The sequence below is a fragment of the Symphalangus syndactylus genome, chromosome 4 (genome assembly GCF_028878055.3).
Source record: "Symphalangus syndactylus isolate Jambi chromosome 4, NHGRI_mSymSyn1-v2.1_pri, whole genome shotgun sequence".
Taxonomy (NCBI): Eukaryota; Metazoa; Chordata; class Mammalia; order Primates; family Hylobatidae; genus Symphalangus; species Symphalangus syndactylus.
The window spans coordinates 82,398,873-82,413,731 of record NC_072426.2 but is presented as its reverse complement, the minus strand read 5'-3'; the positions used below and the strand labels follow the sequence as shown (position 1 = coordinate 82,413,731).

Here is a 14,859-nt window from a genome sequence, read left to right as displayed (position 1 = left end):
TCGGCCTCCCAAAGTGCTGGGATTACAGACTAGAGCCACCGCGCCCAGCCAGCATTTATGTTACTTAAATTACAAAGTAACTGGCCGGGCGTGGTGGCTGACGCCTATGATCCCAGCATTTTCAGAAACCGAGGCAGGCGAATCACCTGAGGTCGGGAGTTTGAGACCAGCCTGACCAACATGGAGAAACCTCGTTTCTACTAAAAAGAAAAAATACAAAATTAGCCGGCATGGTGGCACATGCCTGTAATCCCAGCTACTCAGGAGGCTGAGGCAGGAGAATCGCTTGAACCTGGGAGGCGGAGGTTGCAGTGAGCTGAGATCACACCATTGCCTTGTAGCCTGGGCGACAAGAGCTAAACTATCTCAAGAAAAAAAAAAAAAAAGAAAAGAAAGAAATTGGCCAGGCGCGGTGGTTCACGCCTGTAATCCCAGCACTTTGGGAGGCCGAAGCGGGCGGAACACGAGGTCACGAGATCAAGACCATCCTGGCTAACACGGTGAAACCCCATCTCTACTAAAAGTACAAAAATTAGCTGGGTGTGGTGGCACCCACCTGTAGTCCCAGCTATTCGGGAGGCTGAGGGAGGAGAATCACTTGAACCCGGGAGGCAGAGGTTGCAGTGAGCCGAGATGGCGCCCCTGCACTCCAGCCTGGGCAACAGAGCAATACTCCGTCTCAAAAAAAAAAAAAAAAAGAAAATAATAATAACCAATGCAGGAAACCGAGAGGAGAGGTTTGGAAGGTGGTTTAGTGAGGTAATCCATATTTTCTGATGATAAATTGGCACCCAGTCAATTTATTCATCAGAAGGGAATACATCGGCCTGGCGTGGTGGCTCGCCCCAGACCCTGTCAGCGTCACCAGCAGCGCGGATCCATGGGCCAGAAGCCTCTAGGGCGCCTAAGTCAGGTGTGGGTCCCCGGCTGCAGGAGGGCAGGAACCGACGCTCAGTGCCACCCCGGAGGCTGCACGGTGCCCAGCATCAGGGTCCAGCTCCTGGATCGCAGGTCGAGGAGGGGCCAGGGGCGGCTATGTCAAGTGGGCCCCCCACGTTCCGCTCCAGGGAGGCCCGCCAGCCCGGCAGCGCCTCAGCGGCAGTTGCCACCTGCACGCGGTGCCCGGAGAACGCGGCCGGGGCGCGTCTCCTCAGCCTGCTGAGCTGCGCATGCGCTGCTGGCTAACGGCTCTGCTCAGCGCATTTCTACTGAGAGAGGCCTGAGTGTGCGAGAGCTTGGCGAACACAGAACTTTTTACGGGTATCGAGGCGGTGCGTGGACTGAAGAAGGGCGAGGGCGATCGGCTGGGGTTGGGGGGGCGGTGGCTAGGAAGGGCGAGAGGGAAGCGAAGGCCAACGGTGGGGGCTGGGGAAGGGCGATAGGGAGGCGCGGGCTCTCTCTAGCAGGTGGCCACAGCCATGAAGGGGCTCTCTCCCGCCGCTGGCAAGGGCGTGCGGGGCCCGGAGCACCCGAGCCCCTTCAGCCAGCTAGTCTATACCAGCAACGACTCCTACATCGTCCCCATCGGGGATTTTAAAAAGATCCATAAAGCTGCCTGCCTGGGCCAAGTCCAGAAGCTGGAGAAGATGACAGAGAGGAAGACCATCAACCTTAATATAAAAGACTCCCAGAAAAGGTACCAGGCCCTGCCTGAGCCGGGGCTGCAGGAGGAGGTGGCGGCGGTGGGAGGATCGCCCCTTCAGAGTCGGAGGCTGGGGGGCCTGGGGACGAAGGGAGCAGGTGGAGGAGTAACGGGCGGCGGGGCGGCCATTCTGGGCCCTGGGGTCTAGGCCTTCTTCCTGGGCAGGCCCCCCAGGCTTGGGATGCGGGCGCCCTGCAGGGCGGAGGGCCCAGGCCACCTTAAAATCAACCCCAAACTTTAGCTGCTTTCTCTTTCACTCCCACTTCCTCTCACAGAGCACTGTGTAGAGAATTTTAAAGTGATTTAACTCACAAAATTAAGTACATACAGGGGTTTACTTTTAATGTACAGGTTTTAAAAGATAATGTTAAATACATTATGAAATCGTACATAATGAAATAATTCCTATAATATATATACTACTTGGCTAAAAATTCTCTGGATAAAGTCCAATATCCCTTTTGGTATCAATGAATGTCTATGTAAATATGTTCTTTGCTGAGGGACCTTAGAAGGAAACTTCGAGGTGGGAAGATGGTTTATGTTCTTGAATTTAAGAAGACTCATTTTTCTCAAGATGCGAGTTCTTTATCAGTTTTACATAAACCAAATAAAGTTATCAACGTTTTAACATTTTTTAAATTACACAGGCTGTCTTTTACTATTGTGATGGCATTTTAAATATTTTGTAATGGAGTAGAAAAGTCTTGCCCTTCTGGATATCAAAATGTGGTATTAATTTGCACAAGATGGGCTGGGAGTGGTGGCTCATGCCTGTAATTCCATCACTTTGGGCTGCAGAAGCGGGTGGATCATCTGAGGTCAGGAATTCAAGATCAGCCTGGCCAATATGGTGAAACGCCATCTCTACAAAAATACAAAAATTAGCTGGGCATGATGTCGGGTGCCTGTAATCCCAGCTACTCGGGAGGCTGAGGCGGGAGAATCGCTTGAACCCGGTAGGCGGAGATTGCAGAGAGCCGAGATCCCACCACTGCAATTCAGCCTAGGTGACAGCGTGAAACTCTGTCTCAAAAAAAAAAAAAAAAAAAAAAAATCACAAATTGTTTGCTAACAGCTGAAAAGACAGGTAAATGAATACAACAGAATAGAATATCCAGAAACACCCAAATATATGTAAGAATTTAGAACTTGGTAATGGTCACACTTTCACACTTTATACTAGTAGGAAAAGAATTAGTTTCCTAAGTGAAATGCCTGCTTTTTGGAGAAAACTAGATTTTTATGCCACAAAATAAGTTCCTGTTGGAATATAGATTAAAAGTTTTTAATGTACAAAATGATAAAAATACCAGAAGAAAACATAAATGCTTATTTACACAGATACATTTTTATGTTGACAAAACCTTTCTAAGAAGCTCAGAAGCAAGCACTCTGAAGGGCAATTTAGTAAAACAAAAATTAAATCACCCTGCATATGAGAAAAAATAAAAAGCAGCATACTTGTAAAATATTTACTACACATGTATGTGTGTGTGTATATACATATTAGATTTAAAAATATTCACTTTATAGAGAATTCACTCAAATCAACAAAAAACCCTCTAATTTAAAATTGGGAAATTTAAATTAGAGATCTAAATTGCAGATCTAAAAAAGTACTTGGCCTCTAACTAAAAATTGGGCGAAGTCCTCTTTTAAGATCTGCAACTGACCTGTGCACACAGGAAATAATATTTAGTGTTCCTGGTTAGAGAAGGCATTTAAGTTAAAAAAGGAATCAAATACTGTTTTCTATCCACAAAGTTTGTGAGTATAAAAAGCAGTAGTATTTATAGTACTCCTTAAAGTTTAAGTTGCAGGTTACTTTTCAAATAGACAATTTGATGGTAAGTACCATATTTAAAAAATTGTATATGCCCATTAGTGATCAACTCTATTATACTAAAATATTTTTAGAAAATAATGAAACATACATGCAATTTCTTTTCTGAGCACTGCTTAAAATATCAATGTATTTAAAAGAATCCATTTAATGGCTTTTATAAATACATTTCAGTGAGTTTACAGCATGGGATAATATGTGACCACTCAAGGTAGAAATACATACAGAAGTATGTTGACATTTGAAAATGTATTTTGGTGTACCAAGTGAGGGTAAAGTTCCGTTTGACTATACATACACATAGACTATGGTCTTGTGTTATCTGAAATTATTTACAAAATATAAAATTTGTTATTTGAGGACATTTGTTTTAATATAAAATGTTTTTTCTTTTTATTATCTTTGATTTCTGCATTGAGCATGTACAATGCTATTAGTAAAAGTTTATTATTAATAAAATAATTTTTGGGAAAAGCAGCAATGTGAATTTTGCACAGATAAAAATAGTTTCTCATTTTCTATATTTTAATTTTTATTTTTTGTGGATTAGTATATTCTGTGAACTTTTAGCATCTTCAGAAGAGAATCTTTTTATCTGTGCTTATTGATTTACATATACATTTTATTAGACACGTATTTTTATTATAATAGATTTATTACATATATGTCAATAACTATAGATTAATCATTTTAGTGTAGTTTTATTATTAGAAAAATAAAAGAACAAACATAAGTGCTTTATTTGTAGCAATTTTTTAAGATATTGAACTTCTCAACTGTATTGATCCATTCTTTTAATCCATTTACCGCATGTAAGCTGAATGCCTATTGTGTAAAAGATACATTCTATTAACTCTCAGGACCCCTTCATCCTTAAAAATTTCACATTTACCTGCTCAGCCTGAGCAAAGTGAGAGATTTAAAATTGGAGTATTAGGACTGAATCTCAGTTGAAACTTTTCCTCTCATCTTTCAAAAAAAAAGCACTTCTGAAGTGAAAAACTAGTAAAATATAACTACTAACTGTGATTTTGGAAATTTATAATAGCTTTAAATAGTGATATTAATCATTGGAAATACCTAATTTACATGCATTCTATAAATCTAAATATGAATTTACATACATTCTGTAAATCTAAATATGGAATAAGATGAGCCATACCTATTTATTTGAATCTCAAGTTTTCTTTGGCTTGAAGCTTTTAAAATATTAAAGAAGTACTTTGTTTTAATAATTTGTTGTTTTTATTTCAACTCTCCTTTTGCGTAGTACTCTTAAAAGCTAAAATTTCTTTCAGTGTTAATCCTGTGGCTAGGACTGCCCTCGTCCTGTTGTATATACCATATTCCACTTCTTGGAAGACACTGTGAATTGTGTGATGCCTCCTTATTTTATGCACCAATAAAAGATTGTTTAAATTTCTGCCAAATATAGTTGTAATAAATAATGAACTATAAGTGGCATTTCAATGTCAGAAATGTTAAAATATGAGAAATTGAGCATCTTAGAATCATTAAAATACAGTGTTATCTCTAACTTTTAAAACACACCACAAAGTAGGCATAATTGTACCATTTTACTTAAAATATTGTCTTTGTTAAGTAGTAGTAATAATTATAATATCTAACAAATACTGAGCTGTTATATGTGCTAGGAACTCTCCAAAATACTTTGCATAGATTCTCATTGAGGTATCATAGTGATAACCTGTGAGATAACTGCTGTATTCATCTTCATTTTGTTGATGAGAAAATTGAGGTGCAGAAAGTTTAAGTGACAGCTAGAAAGACCTTAAAGTAATATTCAAGCCCAAGTTGAACTGAATCCAAAGGCCAAGCTCTTTCTATTCAAATAGGCCACTCTTTCATTAATGTAGTGAGTAATGAGGGCGAATGAATGTTGTACTTTCTTTAGGAGAATATTAAGTATTTGTTTTGAAGGCAGAGAAAGAGCATGGTATTTAATGCTTACAGTTACATAAATCCTTGTATGTTTTGGGACAGTGGACTAAACTTTGCCAAAACGTCCTCTCACTCTCGTAGGACTGCTCTACACTGGGCCTGTGTCAACGGCCATGAGGAAGTAGTAACATTTCTGGTAGACAGAAAGTGCCAGCTTGACGTCCTTGATGGTGAAAACAGGACACCTCTGATGAAGGTAAATAGTAGCCAGATTTTTCAGCAGGAGATGGATTTGGTTTAAATACATAGAATAAAAATGAATTTATCTCATTGAAATACAGCTAGTTTTGAAACCTGTGGAATATTTATTTTGATTTCCTATAACTTATAATAATTTACAATTTATATTATAAATTATACAATTTACAATAATTCTTGCTTTAATACTGACAGGCTCTACAATGCCATTGGGAGGCTTGTGCAAATATTCTGATAGATTCTGGTGCCGATGTAAATTTTGTAGATATGTATGGCAACACGGCTCTCCATTATGCTGTTTATAGTGAGAATTTGTCAGTGGTGGCAAAACTGCTGTCCCATGGTGCAGTCATCGAAGTGCAGAACAAGGTAGACATTAACCAATGTTATTTTCAAAATATTTGAAATCCATTTGTTTTAACATTAACATATGTAAGGTTTTTTATATTTGGAAGCTCAAACATTCCTTGAATGAAAATAGTTTGAAAGAACTTAATTGTCTAAGATTTTACTTTAAATATTAATGCTTTTACAAGAACTATTAGACAGTATGGCTTTTCTCTGCATTTATGATAAATATTTGAATGTGTTAAAGGTAAAACTTCTTCAAATATTCTTTCCCACCCAAGTTTTTTTTCCTTTCCAATTAGTGTAAAACTAGAGGAAAGCAAAATTTGCCTGCATAAATTGAGTCAACATGTAAAATTTAGGAGACATGCAGAAATCTGGATTTCCTCTTAAAGGATTGAATCTGGTGTCTCTTGAGCCCATATGACTGTTTGGTATGCTAAGACGACATTCTAGCTTCACACAAAGCATATGTTTCCAGTTTGCTACTGTGCCCACCTAGTTACATCACTTACTCAACTTACCTCTCTTGCCTCTGTAAATATTTCAGTTACCAATTCCTCTCTCATAGTATATTTTGGTAAAGATTTCAAGGTATTCAAGACAGTTGATAGGTGTTTATAATATATAGTTTATATTTTACATTAATTCATTAATAATGGGGTTGACTTCTAGAATTTAGAAGACTTTTTAAACAATGATTTTTCTTTATATAAACCATAAATAATCATCTTCTATTAGAATGCCTTTAAGCCTTTTTAGATTAATCATGGTTATATTTGAAAGGTTATGCATATTGCAGATAATATTATATCCTTCTCCTCAGAATTGTCCCTTAAAATTCAAGTGTTTTAGTGGCTTCTATTATGCTAATGCATATAGATGAGTTAGAACTTTCTTTAATAAGCCATCTTATTAATATTTTTGGTATTTTGCCAAAAATTAAGTAGCGATTACAATAGGAACCAGAATAAAAATGGATTATTGCATTTTAAGAAGTAGATATGCATTAGAATCTTAGGATTATCATTATAATTGAGAATAAACTTTTATACTGAATTTCTAACAGCTGAGATAAAATTCTATTGTCTTGTAATAGGAGAAACCCCTCGGACCATTTAATAATAGGCAATCAAAGTTCATTTGAAGCCAATCTCTTTTAATTTAGAGTTGCTTCCTTAGTGACCCATGCAGAACAGGAGTGCCTGAAATTGGCCTCTGGGATCTTGGGATTATTGATAGAAGAGAATCAAGCGAGTTTGTATCACCCAGAGGAAACCTCCATTTTTCTTGGGAAGCTTTCAGAGTTGTATCCCTGAAATTCTAATTTGTCAAATGTTAATGTCTGCCACAAAAATATATTGTCAAATAAGGAATAGGCAAAGTTCAAGTCATTTATTGAATACTGGACATTTAATTCACAGTTTTATAATATTTCTTGAACATAGATAATGGTAGAATCTATTGGGGTACAGTGCTTCTGGTAAGGTAATTATTCTTTGGAATATAGTTTAAGAAACACTAAATTAGAATACTAATTTAGTCAAAAATGAAGTATTTACTACTATGTCTTAGGGTTTAAGGATATAGAGATAAAAGATACAGCCCTTGCCCTCAAGAAGCTCTTGGTTTAGATGGGAAACCATAAAATTATTACAATATAATGATTTTTGGAGATAACCAGAGTTATGCGGTGATGCAGAGGCTGAATATTTATAGCGGAAGGTGCAGTACATGGGAAAGCACAGAAAAGGGAGAAAGAAGGGATTGCTATTGATTTACTTTCTATTTTACGTGTTTAAGTTCACAGGATATTATGTAAGGTATTCAGTTCAGCTGAGAAATATGTAATTTCATGAATTATAAATTGTTTTGCTATTTTACAGGCTAGCCTCACACCACTTTTACTATCCATAACGAAAAGAAGGGAGCAAATTGTGGAATTTTTGCTGACAAAAAATGCAAATGCGAATGCAGTTAATAGGTGTAAATGGTATAGTAGTTCTTTTTTTATTAAAAAACAGTTGAGTAGTGTTCTAGAGTAATAACACTCAAGTCAGAAATATTAAATTAATAATATTTACTTAAAATTATTAGATTATGTGAAAATATCAACACAAATGATCAGAAGAAAAGCAATTATTTGGACTGGTCAACATAAAGAACAGTATATAGTAGGATTTATCTTCTCTTATTATATTGACTGATTCCTATGTGTAATCTGATGTTTTTGGTTGCATTACCTTCTAAAGTTGTTCTGTATTAGTTTTAAGAAGTATGAAGTTTTTTAGTTTACTTTATAATTCAATATTGAATGATTAACACTTTTATAGTATTTTTCTAACTTCTGTTTTTTATACACTTTTTTAAAAATGCAGTATTTGCTGGGCACGGTAGCTGTTGCCTGTTATCCTACCACTTTGGGAGGCCAAGGTGGTTGGATCACTTGAGGCCAGGAGTTTGAGACCAGCCTAGCCAACATGGTGAAACCCCATTTCTACTAAAAATACAAAAATTAGCTGGGCATGGTGGCACATGCCTGTAGTCCCAGCTACTCAGGCGGCTGAGGCATGAGAATCGCTTGAACCTGGAGGCAGAGGTTGCAGTGAGCTGAGATCGTGCCACCACACTCCAGCCTGGGTAACAGAGCGAGAATCTGTCTCAAAGAAAAAAAAAAGAAAAATTAAATAGAAATAGGAGTTTAAAATCATTTTGTCTTTAGGATGACTGCTTTGTTTTCTTTGAAGAATATTAATTTTAGGTTATCCCTACATGACTATTAATTGCTATCACCAGATACTGTGAATTTATTATTTTTCCTTTTTTATTCATAGTGTATTTTTATTTTTAATTTGTATGGGTAAAGGGAAGAAAGACATCTTTAACTGGATTAACATTTTAGTCAATTAAGATAAGCCATAGGTGAGTAATAAAGAGAAAAGAGATAGGCTTTTGATTCACACAAGACTGAGTTTAATTTCTAGCTTCCTCACTTGGTAGGTGTGTGAACTTGCAAACATTACTTAATACCAAGTACGATTTTCTATATGAAAAGGTGAATAATAATATGTCCTTTAAGGACGATTGTGTTGAAGTAACATTATGAATATCAACAGCATTTAATTCAGAGTCTCATACATTCTTATCAGCATCATTAACTAAACTTAGCATGACTACTACTAATATCATTATTCCTAATATTATTTTAGGCCTTCAGATTGCTGTCACTTGTCTGACTTCTAGCTGATTTTGAAGTATAAACTATTATATCAGACTAAGGAAGAAATAGATAATTTTTCATTTAAATCTTTATCTCTTTTAGATTAGTGAACAGAGCATAATTTCTTGCTTCTCAAAGGACTTTATATTAGCCAATTCTAGTGTGCCATATCCCAGTGGGACATGAGTCTTTTTGCTCCTTCCTTTTAGCCTTTGTGGTAATTTACAAGGATAAACACTTGAGCACTCAAGATACTTGTATTTGTTAGTACATGTAAATGGTTAATTCTACACTGTCAGGCACATATTAAATTGGTTCTGCTCATAATAATGAAGTTATCTCTTTGTTATTTTAGCACAGCGCTCATGCTTGCTGTATGTCATGGATCATCAGAGATAGTTGGCATGCTTCTTCAGAAAAATGTTGACGTCTTTGCTGCAGATACATATGGAGTAACTGCAGAACGTTATGCTGTTGCTTGTGGATTTCATCAGTAAGTGTTTACATTTAGAGGCTAGGTGAGATTTTATAGTTTGTTTCAGGTAGTTTTTGAATGACAGTGAGTTCACTTCATCAGCCAGAAACTAGGCAAAAAGCTAGACTAGTTAGAAGGAGTATTGGGTCCAGGATTCTTTATTTTAGGACTTTCAACAACTTTATCCCTAGGGATCCTAATGTTGTCTACTTGATTTTTCTAATTAGTTATTTGGGTCTTGAAATGTCCACTTTAGCAGAAAACCTGATAGTGTCCTCTGAGGGCTGTCTTCCATATCTAAATACTTGAATTTTTAAAAAAAATCTAAGGGGTTCCCTAAGTCCAAGGAAGACATTCTTTTTGTATAAGTCAAAAGGATTGGGGGCAGAAATCACCATTCTATTTATTTTGTTGTTTTCATTGATTCTGTTGCTGCATCGTTGCCATTGAAACTGCTCCTGCAGTCTGGTAATGATTGACCTTTGTGACCAGGATGCCCTTACTAACACAGATCCCTCAATCTTCATGGTGATCCATATGTAGACTTCAAAGTTATTACAGTTTTTTAAAGTTCACATATGTATTCTCAGCCATTGTTTCCAAAGTACCAGCACCCTGCTCTGGCAGCTAGAACTTTTAGCTTTAGCCACACACATAGTGAGCAAATTGACCCTTCTCTTCCACTCAAAACCTGATGTAAAACCCACATCTTAGCCTGGACTTGGCCTAGACCTTCATGGTAAGTTATCCTTTGAATGACTTTTTTCTATTTTCTCTAGCAAATATTAGTTGTGATAGTTTAAAACTGTAAGTTAGGTTGAAATAATGTTACAGGAAGAAATTAGAGATCCATTTTTATTTTGTTACCAGATCTATATCCCTGGCACTTTATATCCTGTGTAGTGCCATTTTGTAAGTAGTGGAAGGTCTCATCTTATTCTGTAAGATCCCTTGTCATCTTTCCAAATTTGTAGTGGGTTCCAACTTGTGGTTATACCCTCAAGTGATTCTTTTTTCCTAAAAGTAAAAATCTCCCAGACTACTTGCATCTCTATCTCGAGTTTTTAAAATATTTTCGAATTCTGCATTACCATGAAGCCATTCAATAGACTTCACTCTATCTCAAGTAAGTTGGTTAGATTTAACAGAGCTAAGCCTCATCCATCATTGATCAGTCTTCAGGTATAAAAGTAGGGATTTGTGCTGGCTTCAGTGGTACATATACTAAAATTGAAACAATGTCGAGAAGATCAGCATTGTCCCTGCACAAGGATGACACACAAATCTGTGAAGTGTTGCATATTTCTTGCAGTCCCCAAAAGGACATTTGACTACTTTCTAACTAGCTCTAAGGAAATGATGTGTCAAAGTGAAATGCGTGACACCAAGTATTGCAATTGTGATTTTCATACAAAAAATATTTATGTAAGGTGATGTATGAAATGAGATGTGGTGAGTAACACATGGGATCTTTTTTTTTTTTTTTCTTTTTTTTTTTTTCTTTTTTTTTTTTATTATACTTTAGGGTTTTAGGGTACATGTGCACAATGTGCAGTTTTGTTACATATGTATCCATGTGCCATGTTGATTTCCTGCACCCATTAACTCGTCATTTAGCATTAGGTGTATCTCCTAATGCTGTCCCTCCCCCCTCCCCCCACCCCACAACAGTCCCCGGAGTGTGATGTTCCCCTTCCTGTGTCCATGAGTTCTCATTGTTCAATTCCCACCTATGAGTGAGAACATGCGGTGTTTGGTTTTTTGTCCTTGCGATAGTTTACTGAGAATGATGTTTTCCAGTTTCATCCATGTCCCTACAAAGGACATGAACTCATCATTTTTTATGGCTGCATAGTATTCCATGGTGTATATGTGCCACATTTTCTTAATCCAGTCTATCGTTGTTGGACATTTGGGTTGGTTCCAACTCTTTGCTATTGTGAATAGTGCCGCAATAAACATACGTGTGCATGTGTCTTTATAGCAGCATGATTTATAGTCCTTTGGGTATATACCCAGTAATGGGATGGCTGGGTCAAATGGTATTTCTAGTTCGAGATCCCTGAGGAATCGCCACACTGACTTCCACAATGGTTGAACTAGTTTACAGTCCCACCAACAGTGTAAAAGTGTTCCTATTTCTCCACATCCTCTCCAGCACCTGTTGTTTCCTGATTTTTTAATGATGGCCATTCTAACTGGTGTGAGATGGTATCTCACTGTGGTTTTGATTTGCATTTCTCTGATGGCCAGTGATGAGGAGCATTTCTTCATGTGTTTTTTGGCTGCATAAATGTCTTCTTTTGAGAAGTGTCTGTTCATGTCCTCTGCCCACTTTTTGATGGGGTTGTTTGTTTTTTTCTTGTAAATTTGTTTGAGTTCATTGTAGATTCTGGATATTAGCCCTTTGTCAGATGAGTAGGTTGCAAAAATTTTCTCCCATTGTGTAGGTTGCCTGTTCACTCTGATGATAGTTTCTTTTGCTGTGCAGAAGCTCTTTAGTTTAATGAGATCTCAAGCATTCTTGTACACCAATCACAGACAAACAGAGAGCCAAATCATGAGTGAACTCCCATTCACAATTGCTTCAAAGAGAATAAAATACCTAGGAATCCAGCTTACAAGGGATGTGAAGGACCTCTTCAAGGAGAACTACAAACCACTGCTCAATGAAATAAAAGAGGATACAAACAAATGGAAGAACATTCCATGCTCATGGGTTGGAAGAATCAATATCGTGAAAATGGCCATACTGCCCAAGGTAATTTATAGATTCAATGCCATCCCCATCAAGCTACCAATGACTTTCTTCACAGAATTGGAAAAAACTACTTTAAAGTTCATATGGAACCAAAAAAGAGCCCGCATCGCCAAGTCAATCCTAAGCCAAAAGAACAAAGCTGGAGGCATCACGCTACCTGACTTTAAACTATACTACAAGGCTACAGTAACCAAAACAGCATGGTACTGGTACCACAACAGAGACATAGATCAATGGAACAGAACAGAGCCCTCAGAAATGATGCCGCATAGCTACAACTATCTGATCTTTGACAAACCTGACAAAAACAAGAAATGGGGAAAGGATTCTCTATTTAATAAATGGTGCTGGGAAAACTGGCTAGCCATATGTAGAAAGCTGAAACTGGATCCCTTCCTTACACCTTATACAAATATTAATTCAAGATGGATTAAAGACTTATATGTTAGACCTAAAACCATTAAAATCCTACAAGAAAACCTAGGCAATACCATTCAGGTCATAGGCGTGGGCAAGGACTTCATGTCTAAAACACCAAAAGCAATGGCAACAAAAGCCAAAATCGACAAATGGGATCTCAGTAACACATGGGATCTTATGTGCAGTATGCTGTTAGTAGGCATCTCAGAAATGAGAAAATACCAACTTGCATCTTCTTTGTGGAACTTACAAAAAACAGTGGAGGGTTTTGTCTTCCACAGCAGCTGGAAATGATCATAGTGACTAAGCATCATTCTATCAAAGATTGGTTGGTTCAGGTTTAAGGAGATAGATAAAGAGTAGCAATAGTCCAAGCCAGATGCTGACATCTATTAGTTTTCTGCCCTTGGTGTGATTGATGAGCTCAGTAATAGAGGATAATCAGATTATCCAATTTGACGAATTAATATATTTATAAATAAATTTCATTACAAATTATAAAATAGCTTAGATGCCTTGAATTACATGCCACAAAGAATAGAACATCTAATAAACAAAAGTAGGAATTAATAACATAAAATTGCAACATTTGAACATTATAACCTATGAAGAAACACTTTTTTTAAAAAATTAATTTTTTGTAGAGACAGGGTCTCCCTATGTTGCTCAGGCTTGTCATGAACTTCTGGGCTCAAGCAATCCTCCTGTCTCAGCATCCCAAAGTGTCTGCATCACAGGCATGAGCCACTGCACCAGGCCAACACATTGGGTTTTATTGGGAATTTTAAAATAGTTTCAGCAATCACGTTCAAGAACAAATTATTTCATTGCTTTGCTATTTCATTGAGCATTTTTAAAATGTTATCTTGTTAAATCTTTATAATACTCTAGTGAAATAAGCCTCTAAAATCCTCATTTTTAGAAGACATTGAGCCTAAGAGAAGCAACTTGTTCAAGAAAAAATACCTGTTGGTAACCGTGCTAGGACTTTTTCTGAGTTAGGGACATTTTCCACTAAGCCAAGCTAACTAGTTAATTTACTGAGTTATACTGCCCTAAATGCATGAGTATTTCATCTTTATTTCTTCTTTAATTAGAAGCTTAATAAGTTCATAGAACTTACAAACTTAAAGTCTATGGAATAAGTAATGTTCTGATGTTAGCTCTGATATTGTCTAAAATATTCTAAGAACTTAATAAATTTGGTAAATTTTTTTATAAAATCAGTGTTAAAATGGTAATTTTATTTATCACATTTTTATCCATAGCATTCATCAACAAATTTTGGAATATATACAAAAATTATCTAAAAATCGTCAAAATACCAATCCAGGTAAGACTTCTGACAGTAAACTACCCTTGGTGGTGCTGTCATAAGATTATGGAAGTGTTGATCACAAAAAAGGCAATTCAAAAAGCAATGTGTAAATAGCATGTGTTTACATATATGCATATATGTGGGTGTGTGTGTGTGTATATATATATATAGCTTTGATTTGATTTTTTAGTTTATAATTCAGAATTAGTTAAGAATTTAGTTGTAGGTAGTTTATAATCTCAAAAAATATTGTCCAAAAAAATATTTGTTCAATTATAGTCTCTAAATCCTATATAATACTTTTGTATAAACAAGTAACACAAGTTTTAAGTTTGTATATTTTATGTTTCCTCAACTGTTCTAACAACTTAGGCTTGTTATAAAATATATAACCCTTGGTGTGATTGATGAGCTCAGTAATAGGGGATGATCAGGTTATCCAATTTAATGAATTAATATATTTATAAATAAATTTTATTACAAATTATAAAGTAGCTTACATGCCCTGAATTACAAGCCACAAATAATTGAACATCTAATAATGAAAAGTAGGAATTAATAACAGAAGCCAAGATGGCTGAATAGGAACAGCTCCAGTCTACAGCTCCCAACGTGAGCAACGCAGAAGACGGGTGATTTCTGCATTTCCAACTGAGGTACCAGGTTCAT

General features: G+C 36.6%; 1 protein-coding gene and 1 non-coding gene across 3 annotated transcripts in view; both read left to right on the top strand.

The window, feature by feature from the left end:
- The first annotated feature begins 1,134 nt into the window (after positions 1–1,134).
- The window catches only part of LOC129480856 (ankyrin repeat domain-containing protein 30A-like), a 124,270-nt gene continuing 110,545 nt past the window's right edge, over positions 1,135–14,859 (top strand). Inside the window, exons 1-6 of one of the 2 annotated variants that reach the window (XM_055275262.2) lie at positions 1,135–1,636; positions 5,532–5,646; positions 5,844–6,017; positions 7,883–7,989; positions 9,572–9,709; positions 14,141–14,205. In XM_055275262.2, coding sequence (XP_055131237.1) covers positions 1,419–1,636; positions 5,532–5,646; positions 5,844–6,017; positions 7,883–7,989; positions 9,572–9,709; positions 14,141–14,205 — 817 coding nt within the window. In that variant the 5' untranslated portion in view covers positions 1,135–1,418. The remainder of the gene's footprint in view (positions 1,637–5,531; positions 5,647–5,843; positions 6,018–7,882; positions 7,990–9,571; positions 9,710–14,140; positions 14,206–14,859) is intronic. The other variant, XM_055275260.2, reaches the window with a different exon arrangement.
- On the top strand, positions 10,892–10,998 carry LOC129481371 (U6 spliceosomal RNA). Its single transcript, XR_008657381.1, has one exon. It is a non-coding gene; the product is annotated as a U6 spliceosomal RNA (small nuclear RNA).